A 15549-nucleotide genomic window follows, 5' to 3' on the forward strand; every position below is an offset into this window, starting at 1 on the left:
CACACGTCACGCCAACAGAGAGGGATAAGAGGCCACTGCTCGGTGACATGTGGAGCTACAAAGATGATATGAGCTCCATCCACACGCAGGACGAAGTCGGAATGTTTTCTCTACATTCAAACACAACCTCCGTAAGGATGTGTGTGTGTGTGTTTTGTTTTTATTCTATATTTTCTTTTCATTATTAGTAATATGCTAAATATGTTATAACCATTTTACTTGTATATATATTTAAGTTCAATGATCATGTTTATAGTCAAGTCAAATTTGATTTTACATTTAAAGCAACATGAGGTGACCAAAAACATGTATATACGATCATTTAATTCAAATGGTCTTCTCCAGGGTATATACAATAAACTAATAAACAGACATTTATCAGTGGCAAAATAAAAATTAAGTACCTTCAAAAGCCAAAGAATAGAGGTAAAATATATTATAATTCATATTTAACCTTTTTCCGACAAAGTTATATATATATATATATTTGCATGTATTTTTCCCTTTTCTTTCTTTTAAATCTTCATGCACGGATGGAAATATTTTGGTATCTTACATACTATAATGATAATAAAATTGAGCATCTTTCAATGAAACAGATCTTTTTAAAAAAGATTCTAATTATTATGGTTTTTATTTGGTAGTGTAGAAAAGCTCAGTTCAGGATTCATTATGTGGAGAATATCTGCAGCGCCTTAGCAGACATCTCTGAAACAACTCTGAAAAAAAAGATGGTTTGACCAACATCGCCATGATCTCCAGGAGAACTACAAGAATCCTCTCACCTCTCCTTGTACAGCTCCTCCTGGTGGTGGTCGCTCATTCGTCCATCCGCCCCGCTGATCACAGCTGTTTTGGGCGGCGCTCCGTCCAGGAAGTGATGAGGCAGCAGGATGGAGGCCGCCTCCCCGCCGGACACTGCGCTCAGGCGGGACAAGGCTTGAAGCGGACTCCTGGCTCTGGAGGAGCAGGAGGAAGGAGGCAGAGCCAGACGGTCATCGAGCTCCGCCCCTCCGACACCTGCTAGCCCCGCCCCTTCCAGGCTGTCCGTCAGCAGCCTCAGGTTGTGAGGCTGGTGTTTGAGTTCGTAGTAGTTGGTGAGGTCCATGTGGAGCTCTATGAGGGGAAGAGGATCAATAATCAGTCAATCAATCATGCAAACAGAAATCCTTCAATTCTTTACTTTCCTTAGACTTTCCTCCTTCTTCCTCTTCTCCTTCATTAATTTCCTTTCCTTCTACCTTCATTCCTTTCATTTCCTTCCTTCCTTCTTACCTTTCCCTGCTTCTTTCCTCCCTCCCTTACACCTATCTCATATCCGACACAGAATTGGACCCAATCCTATAATCAAGTGTGCGGTTGATCTCAGCTGGAGTTAATTGGATTTTCAGTCCCGACAAACTAATTGACATGAATTAGTTGTTTAATTGGATTGAGTCATAACGAGGCAGAGTCAGCTGCTGCCAATCAGGTTAGCTGATTGAGTCAATTCATTTCTCTGTGAATGACGATTGGTCCCACCGGAGCCTCGTAAAAAAACAGAAGAGTCGTGCAGAATCATAATCACCTTCATCTATTGTTACTGAGCGGAGACGTTAAAGGAACGTTACAAGATTTTAGTGAAACTCTTTTGTTCTCAAGTGAGAAGATCAATATCACGAAACTGATACCGACCTGTCAGTTGGTGCAGCACGTCGCTCCTCCCGGACGAGGCCAGTGTTCCTGCCTCCTGCTCCAGTTTGCTCTGCAGCTGCTTCAACACCTCCTGCATCACAAAAGGAGGAACAACCTCAGATCAACAGCCAGGAAAGCTCCTGAGGACCAGCCGGAGGTTTGATTCAGATTCCGAAACAATGCTCATTTCTTTGAAACCTTATCGAATCCCTTGTGTGTGTGAAAAATTGCGGTAGTGGAGGGGTCTATGTGCCGTAGTAACACTGGGACCTGTTGAGGTTGTTGGGTGGCTCCTGGACAAGGTCTCCCAAGGCGAGGTGGTCCCAGGTAACAGACCAGACTAAAGGTGAGTTCAGGCAGAACGTGAAGCAAATCTTTTGCATGAAGTAAAAGGAAAGAGGTTTGATTGGTTTAATCTTTATAAACGTCGAGAAGAAAGAGGACAGAAACTAGAGAGAGAAGAGCTGCTTCGTTCAGTCAGACCTCCAACACACAGTCAGTGTGTATGTTGTAGCTACAGCTAATGTCTGTAGAGTCGGTTACACTGTCTTGTTGTAACAGACTGTGCAGACATTAACTGTCTGGCGAATAAACAGCGACTGCGAAACGGCTCCTGCTGTCAAGTTGGCAGAAACAATGAGGGAGACCAGAGTCCCTCCTGTGAGAAGGAGGGAACGAACAAAACAGTCTTTAAAAATAAAGTACTGTCAAACACACTCGGTTCATGACCCTAAAGCCAGAATCAAAATACTGAGGTATGAGTCCTCCAGCTCAACCACACCTGCCTACAACTACATACTACAAAACTAAAATATATTATTTAATTTAACTGTTTAACTAAACATAATTTAACCATGTCCATTTCAGAGAATTCTCCTCTCTGTCAAGAGTAAATACTAAATTCCTCTTTTGCATTTCAATTCAACTTCATTATTTTGCACAAGAACAGTCACATTTTAAGGTTTGCAACAATGAAGAATATCAGAATCGGTCTTTAAAAACCCACCATGTGGAATGTGTCTGTACTTGTGGAACGTAAAACTCCTCCTGAGGACATTAAAAGCTTCTATTTCCCAGAAACAATTCTGAGGACACGTCCGCTGTTGTCTTTCTGCACACCTAACACCTCTTTCAGTCCTGCAGTCTTTTCTCTGACCGTTGCGAGTTAAATCTCAAATGTAAAATGTCCTCTGGTTCTTTTTCGCTGTTATTGCAATGGCAATACAATCATCAAAACAGCAAAAAGAACGTAGTCAGAAAAAAAGAAAAATTATAGAGTCCATAAAAATCCCATAAAACAGGTCAAATCCAGGGGCAGCCGATATAATCTCACTTCATCCCAGAGATCAACAAAGTAATTCCTTCATGTCCGGACGAGGTCCTGATCTGAACTGTGCAGACGGACGTCGAAGATCAAAAATGTCACTGGTCCTCCTGCAGACTCACCTGCTGCAGGTGAATCGTGTGCAGCTGCAGTCAGTCAGAAGCTGTTTGTGTGTCGGACGTCCTGATTCTGATAAAACCAGCTGAGCTCAGTCCGATAATCCAGCTGCTGGCCGCATCTGGACACGTGAGTGTGTGTGTGTAGTCGCATCGATGTGTGCATGTGCATGTGTGTTTGTGTGTGTGCAGCTGATGGGATTTATGTTGCAGCAGGCTTTGGGTCTTAGCCGGATTTCACAGGTTTCTCTCTTTCTGGCCTGCTTTATATTTATTGATGATTTTCCCACAAATGTGGTTCATTTTAGATTCAGCCCAGAGTAGAGGAAGTGGAAGTGAGTTATTAAAATGTCTCTAAAATAAGTGAATGTTCAGATTTTCCCCAGTGAGTTAAACTTTGAAAAACAAAGAAACTAATTATCCGTTCATTTTTGTAAACATATTCCAGTACAGAGAGGACGTGTAAAGTTAAAATAAAACTTCTTTTCTGTCTTTTTTTTTTTGTTTGTCTGAAGTGATTTGTCAGTGGACAGAACATTTACTGGCAACAATTTTGAGTTTATTATTATATAGTTTTTATATAATAGTTTTTATTAATAAAAAAATACTAAAATGATCTGGTTCCAGCTTCTGAATCATTATTGTGTCCTCAGAGAGATAATGCATCATGGTCGGTTTAGTCTACGTAGTTTGTTTCATAAGTATTTTATGTTTGACAAGTTCATTATCACAGCGTACTGAAACAAATCCTGATGGATGATTGAAAAGAAGCAGAAATGTAAATCGTGAAAACTAAACCAGCGGTTTGGTCCTTTAACTCTGTGGTGGTGTTGGTGTGGTTGGTGTTGTTGGTGATGATGGTGATGGTGGTGTTGCTGTGGTTGGTGCGGTTTGTGATGGTGGTGTTGCTGTGGTTGGTGTTGTTGGTGATGGTATGGTTGGTGTTGCTGTGGTTGGTGTGGTTTGTGATGGTGGTGTTGCTGTGGTTGGTGTTGCTGTGGTTGGTGTTGTTGGTGATGGTATGGTTGGTGTTAGTGGTTGGTGTGGTTTGTGATGGTGGTGTTGCTGTGGTTGGTGTGGTTTGTGATGGTGGTGTTGCTGTGGTTGGTGTTGCTGTGGTTGGTGTTGTTGGTGATGGTATGGTTGGTGTTAGTGGTTGGTGTGGTTTGTGATGGTGGTGTTGCTGTGGTTGGTGTTGCTGTGGTTGGTGTTGTTGGTGATGGTATGGTTGGTGTTGTTGGTGATGGTGGTGTTAGTGGTTGGTGTGGTTTGTGATGGTGGTGTTGCTGTGGTTGGTGTGGTTTGTGATGGTGGTGTTGCTGTGGTTGGTGTTGCTGTGGTTGGTGTTGTTGGTGATGGTATGGTTGGTGTTGTTGGTGATGGTGGTGTTAGTGGTTGGTGTGGTTTGTGATGGTGGTGTTGCTGTGGTTGGTGTTGTTGGTGTTGTTGGTGATGGTGTTGCATCCAGACTGACCTTCATGCCGGTGGTCTCGGTCTCCAGTTTGGACAGGTGGTTGGAGTTGTCCTCCAGCTCCCTCCTCAGGTGGGAGTTCTCCTTGCGGAGCGCCTCCACCTGGTGGGCCAGCTGGTCGTAGGAAGCCACAGTGTTGGCCATCTTCACACTCTGCAGCGCCCCCTGCAGGAGCACAGAGGAGAAGCAGAGTTAGACTGAGGGATGAGAGACTGGTCGCAGGTTTTATGAAACTGCTTAGAATATTGATACACTTTTACGCAGGTTGGTGCTCCTTCGGTGAAATAAACACACGTCCACGCCATATCAGGAATCTATGACAGCGACGATGTCTCCAATGTGGTGCTAAAAACAGCTCACCAAAGACATTTTAACAAACTGTTACATCCAAATAAAACCCAACAAATACGTAACTCAACAAAAAAAGTAGGCTGTCTATTTTTTGTGACTACAAGGTTAGCTGTCGGGCTAAAAAAAAAAAAGTTGGAATAACAGATGTTTTCCTGTTCTACCCATTCTGCATGAATGCACCATAAAGACCCATTCAATCACACCAACTAGAGCCTTGCTCAAGAGCACGAAGCAAAAGTAACAAAGCACCACTAAACTCAGACAAACGAGGGGAGAGGCAGACGTACGCAGAGGTTTAAAGCCAGACTTGAACCAGGATTTGTTACAATTAGACGCTCAGCATCCTAAACCGCTTCAGGACGCCCACATGGAAGAGCTTTGATGTGGAGCTGCAGCAGGAAATGTTGAGTTTGCTTTGAAACACATATCAATTAAGCTATCAAGTACTTATTTATTTAGTTCATTGTTTAGTCCGTAAAATATTGATCACAAATTGGAGCCCAAAGTGCAGATTGTTCTTTCAAACATGCACTTGATGGCAGATAGATGAAGATGAATTGAACAAATTCCTCTCATATCTTTCTAGAAAATAAAGTTTTGCAGATATCAACAGCTCATTTAAATGATTTGTGCTGCATTTTTTTGTCAAAAAGGAGAAGAAACAGACACAAAAATACAGTTTGGTATGATATAGCATTTTCAATTATATATATTATACTATTATGCTACTTTTCTGTGTAACCAGATTACTTCAAAACTGAACTAAAGTATACTAAATGATGACAACATTTTGATTAGTATTGACGATGATTGTTATTTATATCCGCCAGGAGGATCATGCGATCGGTCGAGTGTGTGTGTGTGTGTATGTGTGTGTGTGTGTGCATTTGTGAGTAAGTGAGAGTGCACCTCTGCGTCTGTCCTTGCCTTTTCCTGCATTCTGCTGCAGCAAACTGCATGATATTTTGGGTGACCAGTTACAGCTGCATGCTCAAGGACCTCTCATGGTTGCGGTGACTCATGCCGTCTCAAAGTTCACTGTTAATGTTTTGGACGGTGCGTTTGGCTAACCGCTAACCGCTAACGGTAGCACCAGTACAAACGCTGCTGTACCTCGCCACCACTCAGTCGCTTTTAAGAGGGCAGACAGCTCGGTGAGTTTGATTTGTATGACGTGTCTTAAACGAGGACTTTGGGCCGATTGCTTGCACACATCTCCACTTGTTTTTGAGTTGAAATGAAGCGTGTTTTTTGACTCTATCTCTGTTTTGTTCATTCAAACAAACAATACAGTAGTGGTCGCCACACTTGGCAGAGATCTGCGCTCTACTGAGTTTCAGTTTAGTCAGTATAACACTCGGAATAAAAACACCACCACCAAACCCCATTCAGATTAAGTCTATTTTGGACTGTTAACGAACCTGTTTGTCTGTTTTATTCTACTCTTAAAAAATGAGTCTTTCTGCCTTCTCCTCTTCCTCCTCTTCCTCCTCCTCTGCAGCAGATGGCTCACAGGGAGTGTCTAATAATCTGTCACTTCAGTTTTTAGTTTGGCTCCATGTTTCTCAGTCTGTTAGGTAACATGTTATCCAAGTTTCTCCTGCGGCTGTTTTCCAGCCTCCACTCATCTGATCCTGAATCGGTCTGATAACAAACACTTTCCACTCGTTACTCTGCTTTTCATCTTTCTGTTTTCATCTTTCAGCAGATTGTTTCTGCAGAACTGCTAAAAGCAAACCTGAATCCGACTTTTCATCTTATTTATAATAAATTAGTTTATTTAACCTCTTTAGCATCAGAAGTTGTTTCAATGTGTTGTTTGCCGCTGTGTATTGTATTCTCCTGTGATGCATGTTTTAATTAGTACCCAATAATGTTACATAATAACATTGTTGGCAGTTGCACTCTCACACACACACACACACACACACACACACACACTCCTCTCTCTCTCTATATATATATATATATATATATATATATATATACAGTATATCGATATAACGAGGGCGCAATCTCAACATGACAAACATAAACTGACGACATATTTCATCTGTTTTCCTATATGGAAAGTGCGATGAATGTTCTTGTGGTTGAGTTGAAACTACAAAGTTCCTGGTTATTAATCAGGTGCATAATACATTTATCTCCAGATAATATTTATTCTTGCACACTGTGGATTTTGTCCTTTTCATTTACACATTATGAAGATATGCTTTAATCTAGTATGAACTGAGGGAATTATTGCAGCAAGCTAAACCTGTTTCAGTGTTCATCTGGATGCCTGACTTTAAACCAAAGCCACCATCTTTCCTGAACCTACTAGAATACCTTAGAAGACAGGGCTGCATATTGTCTTTGCTCATATTAATAATTTATTTTCGGTACTGCTGTGCATGCTTATATCCTATCTTAATAACAGGGTTAATGCTATATTATTATTATCTGTCCAGTGAATAAACAGTTTGCAGAAACATGCACCGTGCACAAAACAATCAATAAACCGATCGATAATTAAACCTCAGACTGAGTGTGTGTGACACAGTGAGGTCATTATTTTGGGGTCAGGGCTGCACATGCTCAGTGAGCTTTGTAAAGCAGCTCATGAGACTCAGTCAGACAGTGACCTTCACTGCAGAGACCAAGAGTCGGTGAGCTCAAACCGACGTGTGGAGAGGAAGTGACTCTGCTGCTTGTTTCTTTGTTTGTTTTTGTGTCAGTAAATCAAAACAACTTTCTGTTTCCGCTGTTATTCAGATGATTTTGAATCTCTGTTATCAGGTTGTTTTTTTTGTGCTCAGCACAGCAGATCTGGAGACAGCAGGCGGTCAGTGCACCAAATGTCACTGCTGCAGCATTCATTATGAGGAGCTGGCCCTCAGGGGATTGTGGGTAAGAGGAGGAGGGTGGAGGCACCTGATCCAGACTGTCATTTAATGTGGATTTAATGGACGTGTTCTCAGGTTGCAGGACAGACTGCAGAGGATGGTACGACAGGAATGATCTCATCTTATTCCCACTGTTCAAAACATTTTAGCAAAACAGAGCAGATGTCTAAAATGCGACAGAATATCAGACAAACCATATCCTTATTTTCATCACGATGCATCCATTTTGTTCTTATTATTGTTTATTTGATTAATTAAAAAATATTATCCCCTTAAGTTGTTTTCTACAATTACGTGTGTGTGTGTGTGTGTGTGTGTGTGTGTGTGTGTGTGTGTGTGTGTGTGTGTGTGTGTAAGAAGGTCCCCATCATAAAGACCTTTAGGTGGAGGGTGTGTGATGTCGGTGTTTCTCATCAAAATCCTGCTCTGACATATATTGATGTTCTGTGTCACCATGGTCCAGGCCCACATCCTCCCCACCATCACCATGGTGACACATTTACATCCAGTGATGTCTCTTTCTGCCTCTCTTGTCATCTTGTACACACACACACACACACGCACGCACGCACGCACGCACACACACAGAGCGCTCACTGCTGCAGTCGCTGGCAAAGCATGCTGGGTAAGAAAATGTGGGAGCTCCCGGGAGGATAACGAATCAGACGAAGACTTTAAACGAGCGTTAACGGGGCCCGTTAACGTGCTGCAGTTGCTAAGGCAACAGCCAATCTGATGAACGTGACCCCGATATGAGACGACAACGACGAGAAGAGATGAAACAGGAAGAGATCAGAGAGAAAGAAAGAAAGCATCAAACCATCTGCAGTGATATCTGCTTATTGCAGAAATGTCTAAGAATTGTCCATGTAGTAACAAGAAATGTTGATTTCATTTAGAAATCATGAGTTCATTTAGAATCTCCATCACTGTGAAATGTTATACGCTCAGTTTGTATCTGGGTCACAATACAAAAAGAAAGGATAAATAATCTTATCCATCAGCGTAAAAAGAAACACTGTCAGGGTAAAAAGAGTGACATGAAGAGCAAATCTGAATATTCTCATCAAAAAAACATCAGAGCACAAAAACTATTCAAACGGTTATTTGTCAGTAGAACTTCTAATACCAGTGTTTCCTTTTTCCTTTTCTCAGTTAAGGTCTTGTTTTCAATGCCAAATTTTACTTTTGATGGCAAATTTTGAAGCCACTATCCTGGCTCTGTAATCTAAACAGGATCTGTATCAAGATTGTACTTCATGCTCTGTTATTATCGGCCGATATATTGTTATTGGATATCCCTCCATCACACCTGACTGAAACATTACAACACTAATGCATACGTCCACTTCCATGGTTAATGATCATCAGTACAGTGAGTCAGCAGAATGCACAGATCAGTCTTCCTCAGCCGCCCAAAAGGCCTAATTATATATGCATGCATGCTGATGTCAATAAGTAATGTTATATAATATAATAAGCAATAATGTGTCTGTCGTTTCAGGCCTGATACGTCTTCCTCTTCTTCCTCCTGCTGAAGGTGATTCCTGTCGGTATTCCTGACCTCAGCTGTTAAAACAGACCTACTGACCAAGAAAGATGGGTCACACACTGTAGAGTCTGTTAATACGTTGTGTGATTTTAATTATCAGATTTTAAGATTTGTAACTCTCTTAACAATAAATCATAGAGTCTTAGAAATATATTGTGTATCTGAACAAAGGGAGCGTCGATCACTCCCACCCCCACATCCTCCCTAGCCTGCATCTCTCTCTCTCTCCCTGTGGGGAACGTCTGGTTACCGTGGTAACCGCATCCTCCAGGCACAGAAAGGAGGAGGAGAAAATGGCGTCGGCGTGTGGAGAGCGAATGCAGTCAAACATCTAGCTCTCTAAAAACAGAGCCTTCTTCTTGTCTCAGTTTCAGGGTTGTTAAAAGATCTTTGGTCTGTAACTGTAACACAGCCTCCATGTTTTTACACTTATAACCAGGATGAGAGTATAATTTAATTTGGTGCGTCAGACTGAGAGGAGACACTCCCTGAGACAATAACAGCATTTCCTCTAACTGTAGCTGCCCTACGGATGCTAAAAGCTAAGCTAACGAGTCAAGTCAATTTGAGTTATATGGCGCCAGACCACAACGAATCACTGTGATTGATGCTGAAAGCCAGAAGAGGACTTTAGTGTATCATCCACAACATGTCACACGTGGCTTCCTTTCTGCTGCAGCTCAAGCAGACACAAACGAATGTGAATGTTTCTACTAACTAAGTATTGTGTGTGTATCAAAGCCTGATGCCTCCTCTTCCTCTGTGCCATAGAGCTCCATTAAAAACGATGAGCCTCACTGCTGCACTGCGTGACATCTTCCTTCATCACCATTAACACACACACTAATCACTGTCCCGCTGCCTTAAATACTTTCTAGAGCACCAAATGTGGATCAATTCGGCGCTGAAAATAGTCCCCAACAAATGCACTATTTCTAAAAACTACTGTGACTGTTTCAGGAAATTACTGAATCCTTTTTAAAAAGGAAACTATGTATTTGTGCTTATAAAGATTTACGTCCAGCGAAGGACCCAACGGGCTCGAAGCTGAGAGCCAGACAGGAAGTCAGGTGGAAGATTTGACAGATGGACTGACATGCTGTTGGTTCGGGTCTTTTAATGGGATTTGTTGATAATAAGAGAAACCTGATCCTTTAATAAATGTGACAGAAAATGTTTTTTGCAAAATGATTCACTGTCATCTTATCCTCCAAAAACCTTAACTAACTTAAGTGGCAGAAATTGACAAAAAAAGAAAATTGTACTGTGCGTGTCCGATCACTGTGACGTCAAGACTTGTGGGCAAAAAGAGGAGGAGGAGGAGGAGGAGGAGGAGGAGGAGGAGGAGGAGATGGGTGGATGTTAGATGAAGCTTTTACCGCACATTCAATCGGCTTCATTCAGCACAACAACAAACGGTCATGTCATCACAGAGTGAGTCAGCACTCACACTTCCTGTCTGCAAACACAGGGCCATATTGTTGTTGTTGATGAAAAATGCTGCTGCTGTCTCTGTGGCTTCTGGAGGTCGACGGCCTGTTTCCGTCTTTATCGCGACAAATCTAAATTCACTTTATTCAACTTCACACAGCTCCAGACACTAGCGGCTTTACACTGCTATTAAAACATGTGCGGTAAAATTCCCCAACAGCTGGAAACACCTGGAAACAGACACACTGGGACGCACAAAACAAAGACAGGAGACAACATGGCCGCCTCCGACTGTTCAGACTGAATGTGAAGTCTTTCAATCAAACCAAACTTTCAAACTGTCTGAACACCTCTGTCTACACGAACCAAGAATGAGATTCAAATTCAGCAGATTTAACCAACAAGAAGAAGGTCAAAGGTCAGATGTGACGCATCACTGCGACAACAGACTTCCATGTGTGACTGAAGTCTGAAGCCGCTCACTTTTTTTCATAAAACTCGCCGTTACATAAGTTGACCTCATCGCTGACTCTTCCGGCTCAGTGACAAAAAAACTTCCTGTGACTCGAGGCTCGCCGAGTCACAGCCAGAGAACCCTGGACCGTCACGACTCGAAAACACGGCATCTGAACATCTGATCCGAACTGACTGTCTGATACACACAGGTTAGAGGTCAGAGGTCAGAGGTCAAACCCTCTCTGACTGTTTCTGATAGAAATCAGCACGTCTGTTTGAATGTAACAGGGAAGTTTCTGATTCAATCGATGTGCACCACTGCTCAGACACGAAAGAGAAAACTACAATGCAACATACTAACATCAACGCTGTAGGATCTTATGATATTAAAGGAAACCATTAAAGGACACAAACTCTTTCTAAATCTAAATGACTTCAGTAACTTAAAACACCGTCTACATCAATGGAGCCGAGTAGGAGCAAGCGAACAGTTTGAAGTTCCTGGGAATAAGCGTCACAAACAGCCTGACATGGTCATCACACAGCTCCATCCTGGTGAAGCATCGGTGGTATTGGTGACAAGAGGTGCCTGCGAAGACCCCAAAGGTTACTGAAAGACATTACCCACCACAGCCACAGCCCGTTCACCCCGCTGCCGTCTGCCAAGAGATACAGAAGAAGTATGAGCTGCCGTTCAACAAGACCTCAGAGCAGCTTCTTTCCTCAGGATGTGAGACTCCTTAACTCATCATCTGCCATAAAAAATACTTTAGCTATTCTTGTTTTTTCTCATGCAGCATAAATGGACTACAACTTCATTTTTTTCAACAATGACAATAAATCAATGACGGCCCTTGAACGTTTGCTCTCTGCAGCTTTATTTAGGAGGAAACTAAAATCAATAAATAACACATATAAAAATCAGATTGGACTTTTGGCTTTAGTGGATTCTCAGTATTTTGAAAAAAATGAACCAGTTTACGGTTCAGTCAACTATTAGATTGAAGCCATATTGACGAAAACAACCTGAAGTCCAAGTTTTAAAATTTGATCACAGACTGCATCTCAGAGACACAACATACCTCTCTGCTGATCAGCCTCCATTTTGTATTGTTCGGACTAATTTCCTTTCTTCCAGCCAGAAGCTGCTTTCACTTCATTGGATAAATTTGAGAGTTGTTGCAGATAAATAATCCATCAGGCTTGATTGTTTGCTCACATACAAACATTCTCATCATGCGGAGATGCAGCTGAGAGAAATCACTTCCTGTTGGTGTGTTCAAGGACACTCAAACATCTGATGACTGAACGACATTAGACGGATGATTATCAGGAAATCAAAACAAGTAAATTTGGCCGTTTTTTGGTGTAAAATATGTTTCTGTATTACAGCCGCCTCTCAGATGTCAGAGTTTCAATGAACACATCAAAAGGGAAGTACATGTACTGCAGATGTTTGAATGTTTATTTAGGAAGTGGGACCCTGATACGCCATAAAGACTGTGGCCACTGTTTGATAGATTTACAATATTTAAAAAACTGAAACTTTCGCTATCACATTCAAAATTACATTAATAAAACAACCAATTTAGTGCTTTCGGAGGGAATTTGTTCCATCAGGATTTAAGTTTCCAAAGTTCAAAAGGTAGAATATAGATATTTTATAGATTTATACAGACACTTTTGGATTACTGGAGGCTAAATTTGATGTACCAAGTTAAGCTTTGACTAGAGTAGCATTGAATAACTGCGTGGACATTGATGGATTATCTCTCTGCAAAGTCTCTGCAGGTTAATTAACGTGTGTTTTGGGCGATGTGGAGGTTTTTACAAGCTGTTACTTTATGTAACTTTGAATGTTGATGGCAATCGGGTCACCATATCACATGCATTCAACTAATAGTTTACAATGCAGGCCTCAATTCCAGCATTTCCGTTGTGGTGACCTTGTAGTAGCACCATTTGTCGCCCTTATTAAGACTTATTAAGCCTTATTAAGCACTTATTAAGAACTCAGTGTTTGTCAAAAATCCAGATTGCAGCCCTGAAACCAACAGCTGAAATCTCCACTCTGGTTTCTCTCTTTTCATTTTGTAAACTGTGAATCTGATTAAACTGAAGCTTCTCTTTTGACTTCCAGGTTGAAACTCTGGATTTCATGTGACATTTTCTCTCAGTTTTATAATGATGTCCATCAGTAAATAAGAGATCTTAGACAGAAGAGGAGCCACACCCTCCATCCAACATCCGTCATCCTCCGTCAGACTCAGTATCAACAACAATGATCAGAAAAATCATCTAAATCTCCAGATAAACCTCCTCAGAACTAAATGTTACCCTCTCATTATAAATAGCATGTACAACTTTATTTTAAAACGTCCATATGTGGCTTAAAGCCTTCCAGCAGATATATATATATATATATATATATATATATATATATATATATATATATATATATATATATATATATATATGGAAGACTTAAAATGCATATATTTTGTGAATACACCAGATTCCGGCACATTTACAGCCAGACTGTTGTCAAGCTTTTTAACAACACCAGTACATTCCAAAACCTCAACCTGCGTAGTTTCACATTGATTTATGATGCTGACCATGTGACCTCAACGTCACCTTTCCTTCATGTCCACTCTGTCTCCTCTCTAGTGGAGGTAAACATTAGACAAACTAAATAACATTCGACTATAATCTAAGGATTCAAAGTTTGTGCTTTTCATAGAGCGTCATATCAATTAGCATTATAGCATTACTGTGATTATTATCAAAGATTCTCATGCATTGTGTATGAACCACACTCAGCAAAACCCTTCACGCCACCTTGTTTAACATCGTACTAGTGTTTGATAAGCTATATAGCTTCATTTTTCTTGTTTTTATCTTTACATTTATCTCTTGGATAAATATTAACAGGATTCCCCCATTTCTTTTCATCACTTCATAAAACAGATTTAAAAAAGCCAAATAGATTAATGTGAATCCAACAAACCAAACATAGAAAAGATTTGAAAGCAAACATCCTCAGCAGAGTCCCTTTATTATTTTTATTTCCACCTTTTACTGGATTTACTTTTCATACCAGATCCATAAATCAACAATAAATAGGCCAACAGACAGAACTACTCATAATAATATGAACCGAATAAAGCGATCCCTCCGTAAAAACAAACGTTAAAAACACTTAAACATGAACAAGAGAGACTATAAAGGCACACTGAGACAAACGGAATACATGAGCAGCCTATTAAACAGCCCTGAAGCCTCCCTGCACGAAGCAGCACAGGCCGTCATAATAAACCAGTGAAACCAGCACAGACTGGGACAGACCGCAGGAGACGCGCAAGGCCTCAAATCATCAACCAGCCGGAAACAAAATAAACCACCTGAAATCAAATCCAACACATATTCACATGTTTGATTCAACATGGACGAGCTCGACACGTTCACGTGGGAAAAATCGAGTTTGCACGCAGATGCAAATAATTTGATGTATTTCTAACAGAGACAAATCCATCGTTTTATTTACAAAATAATATTGTGAACTATGTTTCTTCTTCTGTTTTTCTGTTTTAACGTTTGACCTCTGAAATGTGTGTTTTTTTGTTTTTTGTTTTCTGTTCTGACGACATCTATGATTCATCAGCTCCTCCATCCTCCATCCCTGTGCCCGCATGAGGGAGGAGAAAGAAAATAGGACGCATCCCGCAACAAAAAAAGCATACGCATAATGAGGAATTAGCCTAAATGAAAAGATGATCATACGCAGCTTTATAAACCGAGTTTAATCCATAAACATATCATTAAAACCTTTAAAAATCGGATTTAAAAGATGCAGGTTTTGTAATCCGGACCCACCAGCCTCCTCCCGTCTGATCGGCGCTGATCGACGAGCCTCGTATTGTCTTTAATTCGCAGCTTTTTTAGCTGCACAGCCGGGAAGAACCGGACCGAGTCGGGCCAAACGGAGGCCAGGCGGGTCGGTACAGACGGTTTATCCCGGGTTAAAAATATATATATACATGCAATACGAGATCAATGTGAGTTAAAGGCAGAAATATAAGGAGCGGTCTGCTCTTACCTCATGACTCCGAGCTGAGCTGAAGATCACTGAGAGAGAGAGAGAGAGAGAGAGAGAGAGAGAGAGAGAGAGAGAGAGAGGGAGAGGAGGGGAGAGATGGAGGGAGAGGAGGGGGGGATGCTGTTAACGCAGTGTAAGTGTAGGTCTCTGCTATTTCATCTCTTTATGAAACATATATTCATTTCAA

At 41.2% G+C, this 15549-nt stretch overlaps 1 protein-coding gene across 2 annotated transcripts in view; it reads right to left on the reverse strand.

The window, feature by feature from the left end:
* Positions 1-15386, reverse strand: part of apc2 (APC regulator of WNT signaling pathway 2) — a 46194-nt gene extending 30808 nt beyond the window's left edge. For both annotated transcript variants that reach the window (XM_068707839.1, XM_068707840.1), the window contains exons 1-4: positions 15363-15386; positions 4589-4750; positions 1675-1765; positions 786-1116 (exon numbers count right to left, since the gene is read on the reverse strand). In XM_068707839.1, the coding sequence (XP_068563940.1) occupies positions 786-1116; positions 1675-1765; positions 4589-4729 (563 nt within the window). In that variant the 5' untranslated portion in view covers positions 4730-4750; positions 15363-15386. The remainder of the gene's footprint in view (positions 1-785; positions 1117-1674; positions 1766-4588; positions 4751-15362) is intronic.
* Positions 15387-15549: the final 163 nt, after the last annotated feature.

Source organism: Cebidichthys violaceus, unplaced genomic scaffold, assembly GCF_023349555.1.
Source record: "Cebidichthys violaceus isolate CVI_PGR_0920_01 unplaced genomic scaffold, fCebVio1.0.p SCAF_13, whole genome shotgun sequence".
In the NCBI taxonomy this organism is placed as follows: domain Eukaryota; kingdom Metazoa; phylum Chordata; class Actinopteri; order Perciformes; family Stichaeidae; genus Cebidichthys; species Cebidichthys violaceus.